At 47.6% G+C, this 22387-nt stretch overlaps 1 protein-coding gene across 3 annotated transcripts in view; it reads right to left on the bottom strand.

Annotated features, from left to right (window-relative positions):
• Positions 1-21732, bottom strand: part of GRAMD2A (GRAM domain containing 2A) — a 35324-nt gene extending 13592 nt beyond the window's left edge. For 2 of the 3 annotated variants that reach the window (XM_059912814.1, XM_059912815.1), the window contains exon 1: positions 12572-12651. In XM_059912814.1, the coding sequence (XP_059768797.1) occupies positions 12572-12627 (56 nt within the window). In that variant the 5' untranslated portion in view covers positions 12628-12651. Of the gene's footprint in view, positions 1-12571; positions 12652-21651 lie in introns of those variants that run through there. The other variant, XM_059912816.1, reaches the window with a different exon arrangement.
• Positions 21733-22387: the final 655 nt, after the last annotated feature.

Raw genomic sequence — 22387 nt, 5'->3', positions numbered from 1 at the left:
ATACCATCTACTGTCTCCACTCCTGCCACAGCAGGCAAGCCTAGGCCACCATCATCCTTCTCCTGGATGCTGGCAACAGCTTCCTAACTACACCCGCCCCCAGCCTTGCCCTCCCACACCTGGCCCTCTCCCACGTCCACACTGCCAACAGAGCCATCTGGGGCCCAGATCTGAGCCTGCCCCCCTCCTGCTGACTTTCCTCCTGTAGTTCCTTCTTGCCTCCTCACCTGGCCTTCCTGACCTTCCTGCTTCCTTTCCAGCCTCGCCCATGCAGCTCAGCGGCGGCCCTTCACCCCTGCATGTTTGCTCTTCCTGGAATTCCTTGCCATGCTTATCTACCTGGGGAATTCCCTGGTCGTCTTTCAAAGCCCAGATCAGGCGTCACCTTCTCTGTGAAGGCTTCCCAGCTTTCCCCCGTGCAGAGCTGGTCATCCCTCCTCTATGGTCCCTGGTCCCTTCTTTCACGCTGCTGCTCCAGCCCTTACCACCCCAGACTGTGCTTGTCTGTTTAGACATCTGAGCTCCACCAGGGGTGTGTCTTCTACATCTCTGTACCCGCAGCACACAGCAGGCACCCAGTGTTTGCTAAATGAATGAGTGAAAGAGAAACAGAGAAAGGGACACGATGACACTTCAAGAGGGAGGAGGGGAGAAAAAAAGCCAGGCAGTAGGGACTTCCCTGGTGGCACAGTGGTTAAGAATCCGCCTGCCAGTGCAGGGGACACGGGTTCGAGCCCTGGTCCGACAAGATCCCACATGCCGCGGAGCAACTAAGCTCATGCGCCACAACTACCGAGCCTACGCTCTAGAGCCCTCGAGCCACAACTACTGAGCCCGCAAGCCACAACTACTGAAGCCTGTGCGACTAGAGCCCGTGCTCGGCAACAAGAGAAGCCACCGCAATGAGAAGCCCGTGCACCGCAACGAAGAGTAGCCCCCGCTCGCCGCAACTAGAGAAAAGCCCGCGCGCAGCAACGAAGACCCAACGCAGCCCAAATAAATAAATAAATAAATAAATTTTTAAAAAGCCAGGCAGTAAGAGTGACGGAGGCACAGAGAATGATGGATGCCCGGCAGTAAGGGGAGGGGGTGCTGGACAGGAGCGGAGGGGGGTCACCCACAGATGGGCCCTCCCCTCCAGGAGCCCCGGCCTGTGGAGCAGGTAGACAGCCCGGCCGGCAGTGCCAGGCACTCGATCCGCGCCGGCTGACTGATCAAAGAGGAGCTCGGGTGGGAGGCAGAGGACATACGGAAAAGGGTAAAGTGGCTCGGAAGGGATGGGAGGGGGTGTTTGGGGAAAAGCACAGGCTGGGCCCCTCCCAGCCCCACAGCAGTGCTCACTGGCTGCACCCCGCTGGGCTGTCGCAGCGCTGGCAATGCTCCGCCAGCTACCCAGCCCCTCCGCCAGAACCCTCCCTAACCACAGGGCAACCCCCCCTCGCTCCTCAAGCCTCGGGCAGCAGCAGTGCCTGTGGCTGATGCTGAAGCAGAAAACTCGGCCAGGCCTGGCAGCCGGAGCCAGCTGGGCCTTTGTGGTCACAGGCGGGTCCCCTCGGGTGTCTCCTCCCCCAGGGGGATGTCCACACTCTCCCAAGTTGTCTTCTAGTGGACACCTGAGATGCTAGAGCGTCCCGTGGGTCCTGTCAGCTCTTCTCAAGGCCAGGGACAGCTCCACCCACTCCTGCAGGACGTGGGTCCCAATCAGCTCCAAGGAGAGACCTTTTCCAAACAGAAAACACATCTTAGGGACTTCCCTGGCCGTCCAGTGGTTAGGACTACGCGCTGCCACTGCCCAGGGCCGGGGTTCAATCCCTGCTTGGGGAACTAAGATCCCGCAAGCCACGTGGCACGGCCAAAAACAAGAAAGAAAACCCATCTTAGCAGCAGGCCCCTGAGAGTGCAAAGCCAGAGATCACGAACAGAGCCATCTAGGGACAGGGAGCTGAGGGTGCACGTCCTGGAAGGAACATCAGCCACTGGGGCTCAGCGGCCCAGACCTTGGGGCGCCTCCAAATTCCCCCAGGCTCCCTCACCCCACCCCACCTCTACGTCTCATCACACAGCTCACCACCTACTTCACAGAGAAAAGAGACCATCCTGTTAACTCTGAAGGGTAGCCTGCCGGGTACACACTAGAATCACCTGTAGAGCTTTTCAAAAAACCAACCAAAAATAAATAAAAATTTAAAAAAAAAAAAAAAAAAAAAAAAAACCAACCAAAGAAAAATGATCCCTGAGCTCTGTTCTCAAACCAGTTAAATCAGAACCTCTGGGGGTAGCATTTAGGTAACTATATATTTTTAACTTGTTACTGATGTATAATTTACATATTGAAAAGTGCACACAAAGTAAGTGAACCGTGCAATGCATTTCACAAACGGTGCATACCGGAAAACCTGCCCTCCAGAAGCCCCTCCCGCGCCTCCTACTCTCACTGCCCCCTCCCAACCCCCCACCCCCGGTCAAAGAGAACCACCGGCGCGACTTCCAACAACACAGATCGTCTTTGCCTCTTCGGGGACTCTCTGTGGATGGAATCATGTGGTACATGTTCTTCTTTTACTCGGCGACACACTGGTGAGATTCTTCCACGGTGCTGTGTGTGGCTGCAAACTGCATTTTCACGAAGGTTTAGAGTTCCATTACATGGACGTGTTGCAACTGATTTATTAATCTTACTGTTGAGGGGCATTTTACTATTGAGTTTCCAGTTTTTGCCTATTACAAAATTGTTGCTATAAACATTTCAGCACCTTGTGTCTTGTGGACACAAGTATTCGTTTCTATGAGTAAACACTTAGGGCTGGTATTGCTGGGTCATGAGGTTCAGCTTCAGGCTTTTAAAAGCTCTCGGGTGATTTTAAACCCCTCCTTTGTTTGGGGCTCAGAGGGAGACGCATACCTCCTGGTGTCCGAGGCCAGTCCTCCCACCTGGGCTCCGGACCTGGGGCCCTGACCCTCCTGTGCCTTCACCCGGCCCTCTGGAGTTCCAGGAACATCCTTGGCAAAACAGGGAATCAGGCTCTTAATAGAGATTTCCTTCATCTGTTAAGGTCGCAGAGTTCATTTCCTGAGTTTTGTCAAGGAAGTAAGGCCAGCCCTCCCGTGTGGCAGCGTCCAGCCCTGAACCACACTGTGTCCTGCCCAAGAGCCTCCCTATCTTTCTCTCAGGGCCACTGGCCCGAAGAACAGCCCAGACAATGGCTGACAAGACCTCTCCCCAAGGGAAACTGGAATAACGTGGACAGAGTTAGGCTCGTCGTCAATACACTGAAACTTGAAGAGGAAAGGCAATCTCCTTTTGCAAAAAAGTAACTCTATTATTTCTTACATAGAGGCTGCACCCCACTTTTTATTTTTTCTAAGCTGATATTCCATATCCAGGACAACAAGGACAAGTTTCGCCTTTTCCACCCATTAGGGAAGGGGAGAGAATCCCATAACTGAATTCCGTACTGAGTGTAAGGGAGTGCGGCTCTGAGTTGGGGGCCACATGCCGGGCCCCAATCCGTCTGTCCTGCTCAGCAACCCTGGCAAAGGACTCAGGGTGGGGCAGGTGCTCAGCCTAGCCACAATCCCTACGTCCCAGGAGCTGGGCTGAGAACCCCTGGGCCAGGAATATGCTTCGTTTCCCTTAACTACCCGTGGCAGCTTTGAAATGACGGGGGATGTGGAGGCCCAGTTTGTACAGATGACCCGGGCTACAGGACAGAACCACGGGGGTGCTCCAGACCCGAGCAAAGCCACCCGCAAGCTGACCAGCGCCCTCTTTGGAATGAAAAGCTGAGGAACTTCCCTGGCAGTCCAGTGGTTAAGCCTTTGCCTTCCAATGCAAGGGGTGCGGGTTCGATCCCTGGTCGGTGAGCTAAGATCCCACATGGCTTGCAGCCAAAAAAACCAAAACATAAAAAAAAAAAAAGCAATATTATAACAAATTCAATAAAGACTTTAAAGATGGTCCACATTAAAGTAAAAATTAAAAAAAAAAAAAAAGAATGAAAAGCTGAGCTGCCCCTTAAGGATCCCTTTCTGATGAATCCTAACTGGGAAATACTGGAGGTGGAGGAGGGGGGCCGAAGGCAGCGAACAGGCAGGAGAGAGCCGCAGGTGTGCTGGGCCAGAGTGACTGGGTGCACCTGGAGATTGGGTCTAGAATGAGGAAGAGAGTGAAGAGAGAAGCAGGTGGGCCGTGGGCCAAGCCCCGCCCTGGGAGACAGCGAAGAGGGTCCACTCCCCTCGCTGCTCCTTAACTTTCCATCTGCTTCCAATGCCCCGGCCCTTGCAGCCAAGACCAAAAACCCCCATACCTGGTTTGCCCGAAGACCACAAACGAGGGCACACATGTGATGTCCTTTAAGACATGATGGGACTTCCCTGGTGGCTCAGTGGTTAAGAATCTGCCTGCCAATACAGGGGACAGGGGTTCGAGCCCTTGTCCGGGAAGATCCCACATGCCGCAGAGCACCTAAGGCCGTGCACCACAACTACAGAGCCTGGGCTCTAGAGACCACGAGCCACAACTACTGAGCCCAAGTGCTGCAACTACTGAAGCCCGCCCACCTAGAGCCCATGCTCTGCAACAAGAGAAGCCACCGCAATGAGAAGCCCACGCACCGCAACGAAGAGTAGCCCCTGCTCGCCGCAACTAGTGGGGCAGGTAGTACAACTTAACACTTCACGGGTGAAGAAGGGAGGCTCAGCTGGGTTCACTGGCAAGGCCAGGACTCCATAGACGGCTGATACCCACACCTGGGGGTACCATACCTGCAATGAGCCTTCAGGGCCAGGAAAGGGAAGAAGCCTCTGAAGAAAGTTCAGACCAAGTCTGGCCCCATTAACGAGGGAGCCCCCAGGGGGAAGGAGGTGAACGGATCTGGCTCATGATCTCCTCTAATCTCAGTCCAGTTCTAGCCATGCAAGAGAGATGCACCATTCCCATTGCACAGATGAGGAAACTGAGGCCCACAGAGGTAAAGCACCTTGCTCCTGACCACATAACTGGAAAGCAGTGGAGCTCGAATTCAAAATCCAGTCTGGCTGAATGTGTGCACTCTTTCTACCGTGCCTGGAGGGCTTGAGGGACCCAAATTCTGCCCTTTCCTAGAGCTTTCCCTGCTGCAGGGCCAGGCTCCCGCTCTCCCCACAGGCCCAGTACAGGGGGACTAGGGGAAACGGAGGGGGTGTCTATTGGGCTGAGATGATCATGTGGGAGCCCTTCTGGGAAGTGGGGTTCCCTAGATCAGAACTCCCCAGCCTTTATCTCCCCTACTCCAAGAACCAAACACACTGGGTGAGCTAGTTGCTAGGAAGACGTGGGCTGGCCCAGCCCTCTGGGGGCGGCTGGATCCAGCCTGAACAAGGACCCCTTTGAGCGCTGGTGCTAACAAGAACTCCTTCTACCTACAGGGATCTCAGAAACCCTGGGTCCTCCCACCCAGTGGGAGCTGGGAGGACCAGGGGCAAGGCTGGCCCCATCTCCCACTCTCGGCAGCCAAGCTGCCTGGTTGACTGGACCAGCCCTGGTTAAAGGGCCCCAACCCCTTTTCCCTCCTCCCTGACCTCCCACCCAGGCCTGGGCTCTCAGCACACCAGAAAGGTCCTGCTCCTCATGGGGACAGAATTTGGGAGCAAAGTGCTCAGGCTGACTCTTCTCCTGCCCTTGGGAGCTGCGCTAATGAGCCCCCCCTCCCAGCTCTGCCTGGGCCCTGCTCAGCTAAGCTGCTGCTGCCCGAGCTGGGGTCCCCCTCTTTCTCACCCCCCAGGACCTCTCCTCCCTGAAGCCTGGCCGGCCTGTACCTCCAGGGAGGGCAGAGCCGTCCCTCCCTGTGCCCACGTCTGCCAGATAGCCTCCTTTGCTGCATCACCTGTTGATGCGGCTGTCTTCCCCCCTAGACTGTCTTATTCATCTCTTACCCCAGGGCCTCGCACAACCTCAGGCATACAGTAAGTGCTCCATAACTGTTTACCGAAGAGACAAATGCTCCCTGTGGAAAACCCCTCTGTGTAGTTTGTTTAGCAGTAGTGGGGCCTCAGGATGCCAACGTAAGACCTGGAGTGAGGGAATTCCCTGGAGGTCCAGAGGTTGGGACTCTGCGTTCTCACTGCCAAGAGCCTGGGTTTGGTCCCTGGCCGGGGAACTAGAGTCCCACAAAACACGCGGCGCGGCCAAAAAAAAAAGACCTAGAGTGAGAACAACTCACTCAAGTTTGCCTCTGGCTCCCCTGACCCTCCGGGTGGCCCCCAGGCATCTCCCTGAGTCTCCTCCCTCCTCTCTAAAATGGGGAGAATCCCTTCTCTGGCCTGCAGATGGTCAGGGCCGCTGTGAGGATCTGAGAGAGGTCATGGCCCAGCCCTGGGGAAGGAGGCCGGTTCTCACAGCCTTGTGAGGCCCCGCTGGGCCTCCCACCCCTGTCTGCACCCCTGAGAGCTGAGTTGCCCCCCTACCCTCCCATCATGTCCCTTGAAGGATGCCTAGAGGTGAGCTCCCCATGGGAAGTAGAGATGGGGACACCACCGGGCCCCCCACTGCACCCACAAAGCTCCATACATGTCCTGCGTGACTGAACCTTTCCCCTGGGACAGTGGCAGCGGGCAGGGCCCTCTTTACACCTGGGTGGCATCCATGGACTGCGTCCCATCTCCTGGGGCCCAGAGGTCCTCCCACAGCTCAGGCCCAACCATACTCAGGATCCCACCCTCTCTTCTCCCTCCACCAGAGGTACGAGGCCAGCAGTTGCTGCCCCCTTCCTGGCCAGAGCTCAAAGACCTGCAGCGTGAGAACAGTCACCAGGGAGACAGAGGGACAAATGGCTGAAACCTGGAAGCTTTGCTCCTGGGGATACGCAGGATTTCCTACAAAGCCCCAGCTACGATGGAGCAGGGAATTGGTTCTGCAGAGAGTGACCTGCCTGTTGCTGGCTTCATCCCACAGTGCCCACTGCTGGAGCAGCATCTGTGTGAGCTGGCACCCCTGGACCTGGTGACAGACCACTTTTTCTTGGCAGGCCACTTGGGGCCTGGCTGTTTCCAGACAAGAAGCTGGTCATTCAGGTCTAAACACAGACTTGCATTCATGAAGAAACAGAGCGCCCCTGTGCTCCTGGGGGCCACCCTCTGCCGGGCCGGCTGAGCGGAGGGCCCACAGACACCCTCAGATGCTCACCCCCACTCAAGGCTGCCCGGAGGTGTGGCTACTCCCGGGACAAGTCAGCTCTGTCCATCCATGGGTAGCATCCAGCACGCCTAACTCCAACCACCCTGGGACACCCACCTCGGAATCACTCTGGCTTTGGGGACCCACCTGGCTCTTGTCAGGACACAGGCAGTCTCGAGCAGCCGCAGTGTCCTGGAAGAGCCTGGGCGTGGGGACAGGAAGACAGGACGCAGGCCTAGAAGTACCTCTCACTGCTGTGGGTCCTTGGAGAAGCCACTCTCCCCTTCTGGGCCTCAGTTACTCCTCTGCAAAGGGGCAAGAAAGTCTCAAGCCAGGAGGGAAAGCAAATGTTGTCTGAGGGAATAACAAAGCCTAGCCAGGAACTGGGGGAGGGGCAGATGGCCACTGGCTCTCTGTGGTCAGAAAAACCCCAATCCCAGGAGAGGCTGCCGGCCCCTCTGCCTCCATCCTACAAATGCCAGTTGAACGCCTGTATTCACTCAGCTCTGTGTAAGTGCTGTGTATACGAAGAGGGACAAGGCACGCTACTATCCCCAAAATGCCCGGTGGGAGAGGCAGACATGAAACAAATATTTATAGAGACTGATACATAATTATAACTGTGTAATGTACGCTATGAAGGCAAAGCACAGCGTCCTAGGAGGACCTCTGTCAAGGAGTCCCGAGTCACCCGTGGGGAGTGGGGAAGACCTCCCGAAGCAGCGTTTGCACTGAGAGCCAACGGACGCTAATCAGGCTGAGGGGCGGGCAGGGGCGGGGGTGGGGAGGATTGGAGGGTGTTGGGAAGGGGTCCTTGTAGAGGGTTGATTAGAGGGTTTATGATGTGCAAAAGCCCTGAGGCCAGATGTCTGTGGCATGTATGAGAAACGTAAACAGAGCCTTTGTGTCTGGAGGGTACAGGTGAGTAGTGAAGTAATGAGCAATGAGGCTGGAGAGGTTGGCAGGGCTAGATCATGCAGGGTCTTGTGGGCCCCAGTAAGGGTTTTTGTCATTCTCTTAAAAACTATGGGGGGGGGGGGTTCTTTTGCGCTGCAGAAATGGAGTCGGAGACACTAGATACAGCTGGTTACCCCCACAACTGGTTTCTTCTGGGAACTTTGGGCCCCCAGATTTTGATATCTGATTTTCAGTGTATACAGGTATTGGCTTTTTCTGGAAAATGTATGTGAAGGTGTGATTTTAATATCCATAACTTTTATACTTATGTGAAAGTCCATGAATAAAGTTGTTTATAGTAAAAAACAAAAAAAAAAAAAGAAAAGAAAAAAAGCCATGAGGGGGCTTCCCTGGTGGTGCAGTGGTTGAGAATCTGCCTGCCAATGCAGGGGACACGGGTTCGAGCCCTGGTCTGGGAAGATCCCACATGCCGCGGAGCAACTAGGCCCGTGAGCCACAATTACTGAGCCTGCGCGTCTGGAGCCTGTGCTCCGCAACAAGAGGGGCCGCGATAGTGAGAGGCCCGCGCACCGCGATGAAGAGTGGTCCCCACTTGCCGCAAGTAGAGAAAGCCCTCACACAGAAACGAAGACCCAACACAGCCATAAAATAAAAAATTAAAAAAAAAAAAAAATTTAAAAAAAAAGAGGATGCATTTAAAAAAAAAAAAAGCCATGAGGAACCAATGAAGGGATTTAAAAGGGGAAATACACTGTCAACTTTGTATGTTAAAGAGTATGGAACAGCATCTGTTTGAGCTGGCACCCCTGGACGTCACAGATCACTCTAATACATAGATTTATTTCAAAGTAATCCAAAGGGTGTGGGGCAGGGGGAGCACAGGATGAGTACTGATGAAATAGGGACAACCTGATGTTGGTGGTGATGAATACATGGGGGTCCCTCCTACAACTCTCCTCCTCTTTTGTATATATTTAGAATTTTCCATGGAGACAGACCAGTTAGGAGACTGTATTCCAGCAGAGAGATGAGGTCTCAGACTTGGTGGCAGTGGTGGTGATGGAGGTTGAGGGATAGATTCACAATATATATTTCCAAGTAGAACCAACCCGGACTTGGTGATCAACTGGATGTGGGGCATAAGGTAAGAAGTGTCAAACCTGACTCTAGATTTCTGGCTTAAGCAAGCAGGATACGGCTGTGTTTTGCTGAGACAAAACAGGGGAAAATATACTGGAAAAAGAACATATTTGAAGGAAACAATCATGAGTTCAGTCTTAAACATGTGTGAGAAACATTTAAGTGGAGATATCAAGTTACATATGAGTAAGGAGCTCAGAAGAAAGGTCCAGGCTGAAGGGATACATTTCTGAGTTATTGGCCCATGGATGGGTACAGGAGCTAGGAAGATCCCCCAGGGAAAATGGGTACATAAAGAAGAGAAGCTATCGAGAAGGGTGCCAAGACCAATTCAACGGGGGAGAGAATAGTCTTTTCAACAAATGTTGCAGGGACAACTAGATATCCACATGCAAAAGAATTAAGTTGGATCCCTATCTCACACGATGTACAAAAAATAACTCAAAAATGTGAGAGCTAAGACTCTTAGAAGAAATCATACGTGTACATCTTTGTTTGACTAGGCAATGGTCTCTTAAGGTATGACACCAAAAGCACAAGAAACAGAAGAAAAAATAGATAAATCGAACTTCAAAATTAGAAACTTTTGTGCTGCTAATGATATTGAGAAGGTGAAAAGGAAACTCATAGAATGAGAGAAAATATTTGTAAATCATGCATTGGATAAGGGACTAGTATCTAGAATATATTAAAAACTCTTATGACCTTGCAGATATCATACTAAGTGAAAAAAGCCAGTCACAAAAATATAAATGCTGTATGACTCCACCTATGTGAAGTACCTAGAGTAGTCAGATTCATAGAAACAGAAAGTAGAATGGTGGTTGCCAGGGGCTGGAGGAGGGGGGCGGAATGGAGAGTTATTTAATGTGTATAGAGTTTCAGTTTTGCAAGGTGAAAAAGTTCTCGAGATTGGTTGCACAACAATATGAATACGTATATTTAACATTACTGAATTGTACAAATGAACTTAGAAATGGTTAAGACGGTAAATTTTATGTTATGTGTTTTTCTTAACCACAATTAAAATCTTTTTAAAGAACTCAAAACAGAAAAATAAAAAGACAAATAATCCAACTAAAAATGGGCAAATGTTTAAATAAACATTTTTCCAAAGAAGATATCAAATGACCAATAAGTACACAAAAAGATGCTCAACATCATTAGTCATCAGGGAAATACAAATCAAAACCACAATGTGATACCACTTCACACCCCCGAGAGACTGTAATTCATATCAAGTGTTGGTGAGGATAAGGAGAAACTGGAGCCCTCACACATTGCTGGTGGTATTGTAAATTGGTGCAACTGCTTTGGAAAACAGTTTGGTGGTTACTCAAATGGTTAAACATTTACTATATGACCCAGCAGTTCTACTCCTAGGTACATATACCCAAGAAAACTGAAAATATATGTGCACACAAAATCTTGTACAAGAATGCTCATAGCAAAGGGAACCCTCCTACACTGTTGGTGGGAATGTAAACTGGTACAGCCACTATGGAAAACAGTATGGAGGTTCCTCAAAAAACTAAAAATAGAATTCCCATATGATCCAGCAATCCCACTCCTGGGCATATATTCAGACAAAACTACAATTCAAAAAGACACATGAGCCCCTATGTTCATAGCAGCACTATTTATAATAGCCAAGACATGGAAACAAGCTAAATGTCCATCAACAGATGAATGAATAAAGATGTGGTACATATACACAATGGAATATTACTCAGCCATAAAAAAGAATGAAATAATACCATTTGCAGTAACATGGATGGACCTAGAGATTATTATACTAAGTGAAGTAAGTCAGAAATAGAAAGACAAGTACCGTATGATATCACTTATATGTGCAGTCTAAAATATGACACAAATGAACTTCTCTGTGAGACAGACTCACAGACATAGAGAACAGACCTGTGATTGCTAAGGGGGAGGGGGGTGGAGGAGGGATGGATGGGGAGTTTGGGATTAGCAGCTGCAAACTATTATATATAGAATGGATAAACAACAAGGTCCTACTGTAGAGCACTATAGGGAACTATAGGGAACTACTGTAGAGCACTATAGGGAACTATATTCAATATCCTGTGACAAAACATAATGGAAAAGAATATTAAAAAGAATGTATATGTATGTATAACTGAACCACTTTGCTGTACAGCAGAAATTAACACATTGTAAATCAACTATACTTCAATTTTTTTAAGTTTTTAAAAAAAGGAATGCTCACAGCATTATGATAATTATTACCGTAATAGCCAAAAAATGGAAACAACCCAAATACCCAACTGATGAATGGATAAGCAAAATGTGGTATACCCATACAGTGGAACATAATTCAGCCATACAAAGTAATGAAGTACTGATACATATTACAACATGAATGGACGTTAAAAACATTACACTAAAAAAAAAAAAAAAAAAAAATTATGCTAAATGAAAAGCCAGTTACAAAAGACCACATATCGTATGATTCCACGTACAGGAAATGTCCAGAATTGGCAAATCCACAGAGACAGAAAGTAGATTAGTAGTTGCCAGGGGTTGGAGGGAAGGGGAAATGGGAAGTGACTAATGCACATAGGGTTTCGTTTGGAGGTGATGAAACTGTTCCAGAATTAGTGATGATGGTTCCACAACTTTGTGAATACAGTAAAAGCCACTGAACGGCACACTTTAAAAGGATGAATTTTATGGTGTGTGAATTATATCTCCACAAGGAGGATGGGGAAGAGGGAGGGGAAGGAGAGTAGCCTGGGAGCTCGAGAACTACAACACTTAAAAGCTGTGTGGAGGAGGAAGAGGAGTGCCCCAAGGAGATGAGGAGAGGGTGGCCCAAGAGGTAGGAATAAAACCAGGTGTATAGGTTGTCATGGAAGCCGAAAGAGTACTTCAAAAAGGAGGAGTGGGAAAGCAGTGAAGTTTGCTGAGAGGCCAAACAGCGGGAAGACTGAAAGGCAGTCTAAGTAACTTTAGCAACAAGGAGGGGATCTGCAGCTTTAGCCAGGACCGTTTTGGTGCCCTAGTGGGGGTCTGAATCCAGACTCGGGTGCTAAAGGCCTGCTCCTTCTTCCTCCCTCCCATGCTGCTGACTGCATCCCAGGGACGGACGGTGAGGACAGGCCCCTGAGCACAAGTGAAGATGCTGCCGAGCACAGCCGGCAGCCCAGGTCACCGGCCAGCTCAGCGCCACACCGACCTCGGATCCTGCCTTCCTCCCAGTGAAAGACCACGGAGATGCTGGGGGATAGGACTGTACCTCCCTCTCCTGATTCCCTGAGCGGGGTGTCCACAGTCGGGGAGGGAGTGGGTGCTGCCCTTGCCCGCAGCTTCCCCGCCTGGTCCAGCCATCCTCACCTGCCGCTCCTCAGCCCTGGCGCGTCTCTGCCGCAGCCCGCGAACCACAAGTCCATTTTCTGCGCCAGCCCTCGGAAGGGCTGCAGAGCCCAGCGCCACCCGGCGCCGAGGGCAGCCACACCCAGAATTCCAGCACCGCACGGCCCCGCGCCAGCCCGCCCGGCCCTGCCCTGCCCACCCCTTGGAGGAGGCCGATGGGTCTGCAGGCGGAAGAGCAAAAGCTTGCGTAGACTGGAGGGCTATTGGGAAAACAGCAAGCGTGCCGGCACCTCTGCTCCCTGGAAAGGGAGCCCGCACCCCTTCCGGGACCCAAACCTGGTAGTTGGCCCGGATTTGGGACGTCCCAGGAGGGTCCAGCTCCGCGCCCTGCCACAGGCTTCCGCTAACCGGGCTCCCCCAAGCCGTGCTCATCTAAGGGTTCGGATTCTCGGGTGATGACCTACTCTTAAAGAGCTTACTGGGTCCTGGTACCTCTCCCTCCAGGGAGAACCCCAGATTGTCCAACTGGTGGAAACCCCCTAGGAATGCCTGCTCTCGCCACTGTTATTCAACATTGTTCTGGAAGTTCTAGCCATTGCACAAAGGCACGAAAAAGAAATTCAAGGTTCTTAACATTATTTGGGCTGGCCAAATAGTTCGTTCGGGTTTCGTACCGTCCTACCAAAAACCCGAACGAACTTTTTGGCCAATCCAGTAAAAAGCAATGATTATTGTTTGAAAGATGGTAACATAAACTAACTAGAGGATACGTCATCAACTGGAAAAATCATAAGAAAGTGGCCCAGATATTCTTATATTTGGGCCATGGGCTAGGCAGAGCTGTGATAAGGATAGACACACAATACACTCTCATGGAGTTAATTGTTATTCAAGTGGTTACAAGATCAATATAAAAATCAATAGTTTCTCAGTAGACCTGAAATAAACAGTTATAAAATATATTTGGGGAAATGATTCTATTCATATGGCAACACATATAAGTTACCCAAGAATAAACTCTTAAAATGTAGAGAAATCTATGAGAAGAAAATCACAGACATTTTTAAAATGACACGAAAGAAGACTTGAATAAATGGAGAGATAAACTCTGCTCCTGAGTGGGAAGATTGAAAGTTTTAAAGAAGCGAATTTATCCCAAATTTCATGCAAGGGCTTTGCCCTACCAGATTTCAGAATAAACTACAAAGCTGGAGCAATTAAAATACTTATTAGTTTAGGAAAAAATGAATAGATCAATAGAACATAAGGGGAGTCCAGAAGATGATCTATGGGTATCTGAGAATTTAGTATATAAGAAAGAAGCTGTTTCAAATAAGTAAGGAAAGAACAGATTGTCCAATAAATGTTCTTGGGGCAATTGGCTACCTCACACCATTCACAAAAATAAATCCCAGGTAGATTAAACATCCAAATATTTTCTAAATCAATAAAGAACTAAAATAAAATAGAAGAGAATATTAACATACCGAGAAAGGTCTTCCTAAGCAAGATATAAAACACAGAACACATAAAAGATTTAATTGCATAAAAATTAAAAACCTTTGTACATCAAAATTTAAACTGGCAGGGGGCTTCCCTGGTGGTCCAGTGGTTAAGACTCTGCACTTCCACTGCAGGGGCATGGGTTCCATCCCTGGTCAGGGAACTAAGATCCCACATACCGCAATGCAATGTGGTCAAAATAAATAAATAAATAAAACTTTAAAAGGTGACGTAAACAACAAAGGATTGGTGTTTTTAAATGATAATGACTCATCCAAGTCAGAAAGAGAAAGGTAAACAATCTAATAGAAAAGTGGGTAAAGAATATGAACAGGCAAGTCACAAAAAAAGAAATATCTCTATTACCTATCTTACTGGTAAACACTAAAAAAATTATAGTGCTCAATATTACAGGATGTGGAAAGGATGTGGAAAATAAGCATTCTTATTTTCCATGATGAGACTTAAAACTGAGTTAACCTTTCTAACATATATCGAATTATTTAAGAAATGTAAATCCTTTGATCCTACAACTCCACTTCATGGAACTTGGTATAAGGAAATAAATGGACAAGTAGGCAAAAATTTATATTCCTTTAGTTAACAAGTTTGAAGGAAAAGGTGGAAATACCAAAATAATATTTTATCAATATAACAGAGTCCTATGCAATTGACTAAAAGACTAGAGTATAGCTGCATGTGCTAATATGGAAAAAAGTCCAAAATATGTTGTTTAGTGAAAAGTATATATAAGTAACCAAGATATAACCCATTTATAGAATTAAAAGTTCTATATCAAACAACAGTGATTATATCTCAGGGAAGAATTCACTCTCAATAGTTTCTGTTTTGTTTGAACTTATTATAACAGGGTGTAATACTTTTAAAATCAACAAAAATAATAAAGATATTTTAAAATAAAATAGAAGGGATATCTTTTTTTACTTATTAAATTTCAAAGGCTTAAAAGTTTAATAACATCTATGTTGATCCACATGTTGCTGAATGGGAAGTCTTACACACTTCTGTGTGAGAGGGCAGTGTGTGAAAATGTACATACATTTGTATGTAGATACCCAACAGACCCACAAATTCCACTTCTAACAATTTATTCTTAGGAAATAATTGAACACAAATTTAAATGTATAAGAATGTGCACTGAAGTGTAGTTCACTACACTTGTAGAAGAGGAAAAAAAACAATAGGGCATGAATAAATTGTGGTTTATTCAAAGAATGAAAGGCTATGTAGCTATTAAAATGATATTTATCATTATTTATTAAAACTTATTAAAAATAAGTCTACCACAAAGGATAGCATTATAGAACATTGGAAAAAACATTATATAGAACAGCATGTATTATAAAATATATTGGGAAGGATGCTCACCAAAATTCTAACATTATTTTCCTCCTTGAGTTGGGATTGTAGGTGTTTCTTTTCTTCTTTATAATTTTCTGTAGTATACTTTGCCTAAATTTTATGATCACAATAAACTATTTTCATTTGGTGAAAGAATGAAAAAAAAGGAGAAAGACACAGAAAGAAAAAAACTTGTTCCAAAGGCACAGCAATGTTAACTAATAGACCCTTCTTAAATTCCAAATTTCTAAAACATGCTTCTTACATGAAAACCCTCAGAATCCAACAGAAAAAGAAACCTTGATTTTAAAAATGAACTTTGCCAAGTTCCCACAGGTGATAAAACTCTACAAAACTAAACACACACACACACACACACACACACACACAAATGAATGCATGTAAAACTGGTGAAATCTGAATAAGGTCAAAGGGATTGTATCAATGTCAATTTTCTGGTTGTGCTATTATTGTGCAGGATATTACCACTGGGAAAAATTGGGGGAAATGTACATGAGATCTTTGTATTATTTCACACAATTGCATGTGAATCTAAATTATCTAAAGATTAAAAAGTTTATTTTTAAAAAATGAACTTTGCACCTTGAATAGTAAAAAAGACCAAGCTTTTCTTAGAGCTGGGTCTGAATCATCAGAGAGACCTGGTCTCAGATTCTCAAAGCTGGAGGAACTGCAGGGAAACTCATTTTTGGTGAGCATCTACTGTGTACCAGGCCATTACACAGCCTGCGAAGTAGGCCAGATGTGACTCTGTTTTATAGAGAAGAGAGGGAGGCTCAGAGCCAGTAGTAACTCAGCAGTAACTTGTGGAGCAAGGATTTGAAACCAGGTCTTTCTGAAAGCTCAGGCTCTTCCTATTATTATATCACAGTAACTACGTAACGGAGAATGACTTAAAAGGGGGGAATAAAACAACCTTACTCAGTGTTATCCATATCAAGGAACTTAGTGTAAGGAAATAAATATTCAAGTGGGTGATAAAAAGGTAAAGTTGCAATTAGGCACAAGACATTTCGAAACGTGCGCCTACATGTAACTGTGATCTAGCAGGTATGTCACTGAAGTTCTAATTATTAGAAAGTTCTTTCCAACACCCAAATGGACTTCTCTCTATCTACTGATCCTTCACCAAAGAACAAACTTTTAACCTCATGTTCCTCTCTTGATAAAACCAGATCTTCACTGCTGGTGTGACCAGTGCAGAGTCTCTGCAATGACTACTCCTAATCTCTCTTCTCCTGGGTCTGATACTGCAAGACCCATTAGCTTTCCCACTTGCTGCTCTTACATGGGGCCAACTGGTTATTTCCAGTCCTCCCAAGTCTTCCTCCATCATTATGGACCCCAGTTGACAGTCTAATGGACTGTGGAATCCAGGCAAGGGTTGCAGGGAAGGTCTGTGAACTCCTGGAATTTTGCGCAAAACTGTTGCGTCTGAACAAAGGAACATGTCTCTGGAAAGAGAATATTTCACTTTCATTAGATTTTTTTTTTTTTTAATGGGCATGACTGTAAGACTTTATTTACAAAAACAGACAATGGGCAGGACTTGGCCTGCTGACCATAGTTTGCCAATTCCTGCGGGCGTCAATTCTCAATATGTAAAATGAAAGAGAGAGAGAGAGAGATTATTAAAACAACTGCCAAGTATAATTTAAAGTTTCTTCATGGATACATGTATATGTATGGCTGACTCACTTTGCTGTGCTATATTTTTAATATAGCCTATGACTCCCAAAATGATAGGAAATACACTTTAATTTGATCAGCAATCAAGTGGGTTTAAAAGATAAACTTCAAAACTGATTACTTTAAAAAAAATAAATACTCAGCTAGCAATGAACACCCCTGGTGCTTAGATTATGGTCATGCAATTTCCCAAAAGGGAACCAGTGTTCCTTAGAGAAATGGCTGATTCCAGATTTGGGGCAGGAAATACACAAATGGGCCTAAAATATCTAATCATACCAGAAAGCAAGGAAGCCATCAAAGACTGTGGTCATGGCACAAGTATTCAGGAGCCAACCTGAAGACAGGGCAAGATGGGACAATTTGAGCATCAATAAGAATAATGTCTACAATGAGCTAAAACACATCAAATATGTTTAAATCCATGAGATCATAATAATACCAAAATGACTCATTGGTCACCTTTGGTGATTACTAGGGACCCATCTCATTATTTTGAAAACTTGTAAATTGAAGGAAAGAGCTGAGGATTTATTCTGCCTTTCTAGTATTTGGGTAACCAAATAGTTGAAGAAGGGACATTTCTCTTATAGAAATATTCTTATAGAAATAAGCTAATAAATAATGAAAGAGTGATAGAATTGGAGTAATACCATTTTGCAATCCCTAATGAAATAATGGGTCTACATGAAATAATCATCAGTGGCTGTTAACATGCCCCAAAGAGAAATAACCAGACCTTATGTGTTTCCTCAAGTGTTCAGTACCTCCTGAATCTGATCAATGTCTAGATCCAACTGCCAATTTATAGGAAATACAGGAGTCAGAGGAACATTTTTAAACAGCACCAGCAAACTGGGCAATGGTATAGGAAAAAAGAAAATGATTTTTTCCGACAAATAAGTTGCAAGGAAAAAAGAAGAAATGGAAGGGGAATTTATACATTACAAGAGACTACTAGAGACACAGATATATAGATTCAGTGTTTCAGCCAATTGTATAAACCTCATTTGGATCCTTATAAAAGTTTTTAAAATGGCACAAAAACATTTACTAGATGATGTGGGAACTTTGCCGACTAGCTATCTGATGATTTTAAGAAGTTATTGTTATTTTTTAGGTGTGAAAATGGTATTGTAGTTATATTTTTAAAAGACCTTATCCTTTATAGGTATACACTGAAATAGTTGTGGATGAAATAATATATCTTAGATTTGCTTCAAAATAATCCAGGAGGGAGGGAGAAGGGAGGCCCATGACTTGCTAATTGTTGAAGCTGGGTGATGGGCACATGCTGCTTATTATACTACTCTTCTTTTGTATGTGTTTGAAATTCTCCACAACGAAAAGATTTAACAATTAAATATATAAACATTTTCAACTTGTTTGGTAATCAAAGAAGCCCAGTATGAATATCGATTCTGAGGTATTGTCACTAGGTTATTTCAAAATAAAATTGTTGAATAGTGCTTCAAAATTCAAAAATTATTTAAAAAATAACATTTTGTGTGGCCCTGGTGATTATGGGCAAGTTTCAAATAATTTGATTAATGTTAACATAAATTAGAAATATTTAATTTTTTTTCTTTACATGAGGGAGTGAGAAAAACATTCTTACAACCAGTCACAGCTATTTGCTCAGGCATCCCACCCATGCTGCTGTTCTGACCCTAAGCCACCAATGACCCCAAGACACCAGTGAAATGAAATACCAGTATGATTTTGACAATTATTTAATATACCATGATGTGCCAGGTCAACACGTCAGAAGGAAAAGCAATTTGTGTTTGATTTAAACTAATTCTTTATATGCTTTTTTAGTCCATATTTTTTTGAGGGTGAAATAGATTAGGATAGCTTTATTACTTTGCCAGGCAAAGGGGGACACAGCAGGCTCTTGCCTCGAAAAACTATGTTTTCCCCTTTAGTTCATATTTTTAAAAAATAGTCCCAGCCAAAACCAACGTCCTATTTAAAAATTAACAACGTGATTTTCTAGTGGTTTTAAACATCATCTGAGGAAACTCTAACTTAGGACAAGGACTTAAAGATTGGCTCAACCTCCACAGGTTATTAAAACACCCCAGTCCTAAATTATGACCAGGCACTTGTAAACTAATGAAAATGTGTAGCTGTAGTGGGGAGAAGGGAGACACCAGCCTGCCCCGCGGAGGCTTATATTCGTGGGAACAGGGCCTTCCTTCATGCTGTAGCTGGCAGGGACTCCCTGGGGAGGCAGGTACTTCTTAATTACAAAGGAAGCTCCGTTCCCGGGGGCTTCTGCCCTCCCCCTCCTCCTTCCTTTCCTACGTTAGTAAACAGCAGGGGAATTAATCAAAGCTTCAAAGGTTGGTGATAACATGTGGTGACAGACTGGTGCCCTGTGGCCCAGGTGAATAGCAGCACAGTGGCCAAGACTGACTTCTTGCCAAACTTACCCTTGCATAAGAGATGGCTGCCGAATTGGGGGGAATTATTTTCACTTCTCAGGAAAGGAGAAAAGCAAATTATTTTCTGGTGTCCTGACTCAGACACGACACCAAAGTGGAATGCCGCATGGGTCTCGACTTCATGGGCTTTCCATAGGTAGTCATAGCAACGAAGTAATTATGTAAAGAGATAAAATACCTTCAGAAATCAAGGGGGAAACAGGCTAGTTAGCAGAATCACTGAATGACTGCATGGAGAAGGCCTTTAAGGAGCCTACAATCCAATCTCCTTACCTTATGATGGCAAAGCAGGCGCAGAGAGGGGACTTGTGCCAGGTCACAGCAAAATAGGAACTTCTGATGAGAGAGGCTCTTCGTGCTGGTCTGATAAGTATGGTATGTGGCATTCAAGGGCCAAAGCCACAACTTAACCAGGTTAAGGACTAGGAGGGGCCACCCAAGCACAGGCACGTGGAAGAGGTTCAGGGAGGCTGGCTGGCATAGCCCATCTTGAGTACTGCTGACCTCAACCTTAGGGGGTCATCCTAGGTGGATGGATTGGCACACAGATCCTTCCGGTCTGCACTAAGGCTTTGAAGACTCGCCTAAGCTCAGAAATTTCAAAGCAACCAGTAACATCAAGGCATGGATAGGACCTGGGCTGTCACCTCTAGGCTATTCAGAAAATTCTCCCAAAGGCAAGTCAGGAAGGAGAACTTGGATTTGGCCCCAGCAGAAATGCTCCTGGAAACTCAGGAGCAGCTTCTGTCAGCTTCTGCACTGACATAATGCGCTCTAGATCTGCCCATTTGCCCCAGAGATGTGCACTGCTTAACTGGTCCTGTCAAACCATAACCTCAGACCTGAGAGTGTCTGTCAGCGTGGTCAGAGGACTACAGAAGGAGCATACTGGCCCCCTCACTGCAGGATGGGAAGGACACCCTCTACTCCACCTCTCCCTGCAACCCCGTAAGTCTTCGCTCTGAGAGGAACTGGACTTCAGAGCCAGCTAGGGGGTGTACACTGGGGCAAAGGCATCACGGATTGTCAGGACATTCTCTCATTCCCTAGGAGGCTGATTCCTTCAAGGATGGGTGGGGCAAGCAAAGCGAAGAAGGGCAAATGCCAGTGGGGTAGGGCCTCACCAGCCTCTCTGAAGACAGGACAGAGGGAGCCCTTAAACATTCCACCAGTTCCACGTACTTGTGTGGACTGGGCACTGGGCTCACATCACATTCACCCTATCTGCCCCAGTGCTAGATGGCCAGCCTTCAGAGCTCAGGCTGTGGGGTTTGGGACTGGGGCAAGGGCAGGAACTTACAGCTTCATCCACTGGCTCTGTCTTCCCCAAATAATCCTGCCTGCAGGGCCCCAAGACTTCATGGGGCAGAGGTCACAATTCTTGGTGCCACCTGAAACACCACCTCCTGCCTGCCCTGCCTCCCTGCCCCTTGCCCAGCTGCAAGAACTTTCCTTCCTCCGAGGGTGGCTGTGAAACAGATCTCGAGGCTGAGAGACTGGCCCCAGCCTGCCCGACGGCGAAGGGCCTGACGGATGGGTGCGGCCGAGTCGTCCTGGGACAGCTCCACGCTGCCTCCCGGGCAACCGAGCGCCGCTACAATTGCAGACCCGTTTGGAAGAGAGAGGCTGACCCTTTCGGGGGCCAGAAGGGAAGCGCCAGCCCTTGGGTGGGGGGCAGTCACGACTGGGGGTCGATATGGCTGGGGAATGAATGAATGAATGCCCAGCGACAGCGGCGGAGGAGGGTGATGATGGACCACGGGAGGATCCCGAGGTGGGGTGCTCTCCACCTCCCTGATACCGCCTGGACGTCCCTCATCCTCCAGGTTCGAACCCCTCGCGCGAAGCGCCTACAGCCTGACATCCTGCCCCAGCACGAACACCTCTGAGCCCGGGAAGCGCCAGGGCCCGCGCGGCGCAGCTCTGGAGTGAAGCCCGCATTCCGGCGGGCCAGGAAGCGCCTGCCCCGCGGGTAGAACGCGCCGAGGCGCAGCGGCCGCCGGGTCCCGCCGGGCAGCGTCCCTTCGAGGCGGCCTCTAGGCCCTGGAGCCCGGTCCGCGGGTCGCAGCCCCTTACCTGCCCGCCTTGGCGGCCTCGCCCGGGCTCAGAGCGGTCATCGCGAAGCCTCCAGCGAGCGCCGGGGACCGCGCCACAGGACCGAATGCCCACTCCCGACCGCCTCGGAGGACACGCCCCCGACCGCCTATTGGCTGCTCGCGCGGGACGGGCGCAGCCCATTGGTTGTTCCTCCCTCTCCCCAGATCCAGGTGGGGCCCCAAGCTCTGCTCGGATCCTACCCCAGAGGACGGGGCCTGGGTCTGCACCCTCTGCCCTTCCCAGCGAGGGCCTTGGGTGCCTGCTCCAGGTTCTTCCTCTTTAGCCATTTAGTCTCGCAGCCCGAAGCCCTTTGCAGAAACCCATCCCTCCCAAAACCTCCCAACGCTAAGCTAGCTCCAAGGCAGTTTCAATCTCTCCACACCAGAGAAGTGAGGACATGAGTAGGGAACACCAGTGGGGATTTTGAACAAGAGTCTGATGTCGGACAGCTCTGGAGCTGGAATGATTTCATGTGCTTTCCCCAGAGTTGGGGACTTTTCGGTGCCTCCCCAGGCAAAAATCTTTTGGAGGTGTCTGGAAAGGGACTGCAGATGGCCAGAAATCGAGTAGGAAAGCACAAGCAGAAGAGTTCAGTGTGAAAATGAACCTGGCCTGTGGGCCCCTTCCCTCTTATCCCCACCAGGAAAGGCTTGGTCCTTCAGAGTGGTCAGGAGAGAGGAAAGGTGCAAGCCAGATTTAGTTCCATTCCCAACCC

The sequence above is a fragment of the Balaenoptera ricei genome, chromosome 2 (assembly GCF_028023285.1).
Source record: "Balaenoptera ricei isolate mBalRic1 chromosome 2, mBalRic1.hap2, whole genome shotgun sequence".
NCBI classification, from domain to species: Eukaryota; Metazoa; Chordata; class Mammalia; order Artiodactyla; family Balaenopteridae; genus Balaenoptera; species Balaenoptera ricei.
This window is presented reverse-complemented; position numbering and strand designations above follow the sequence as displayed.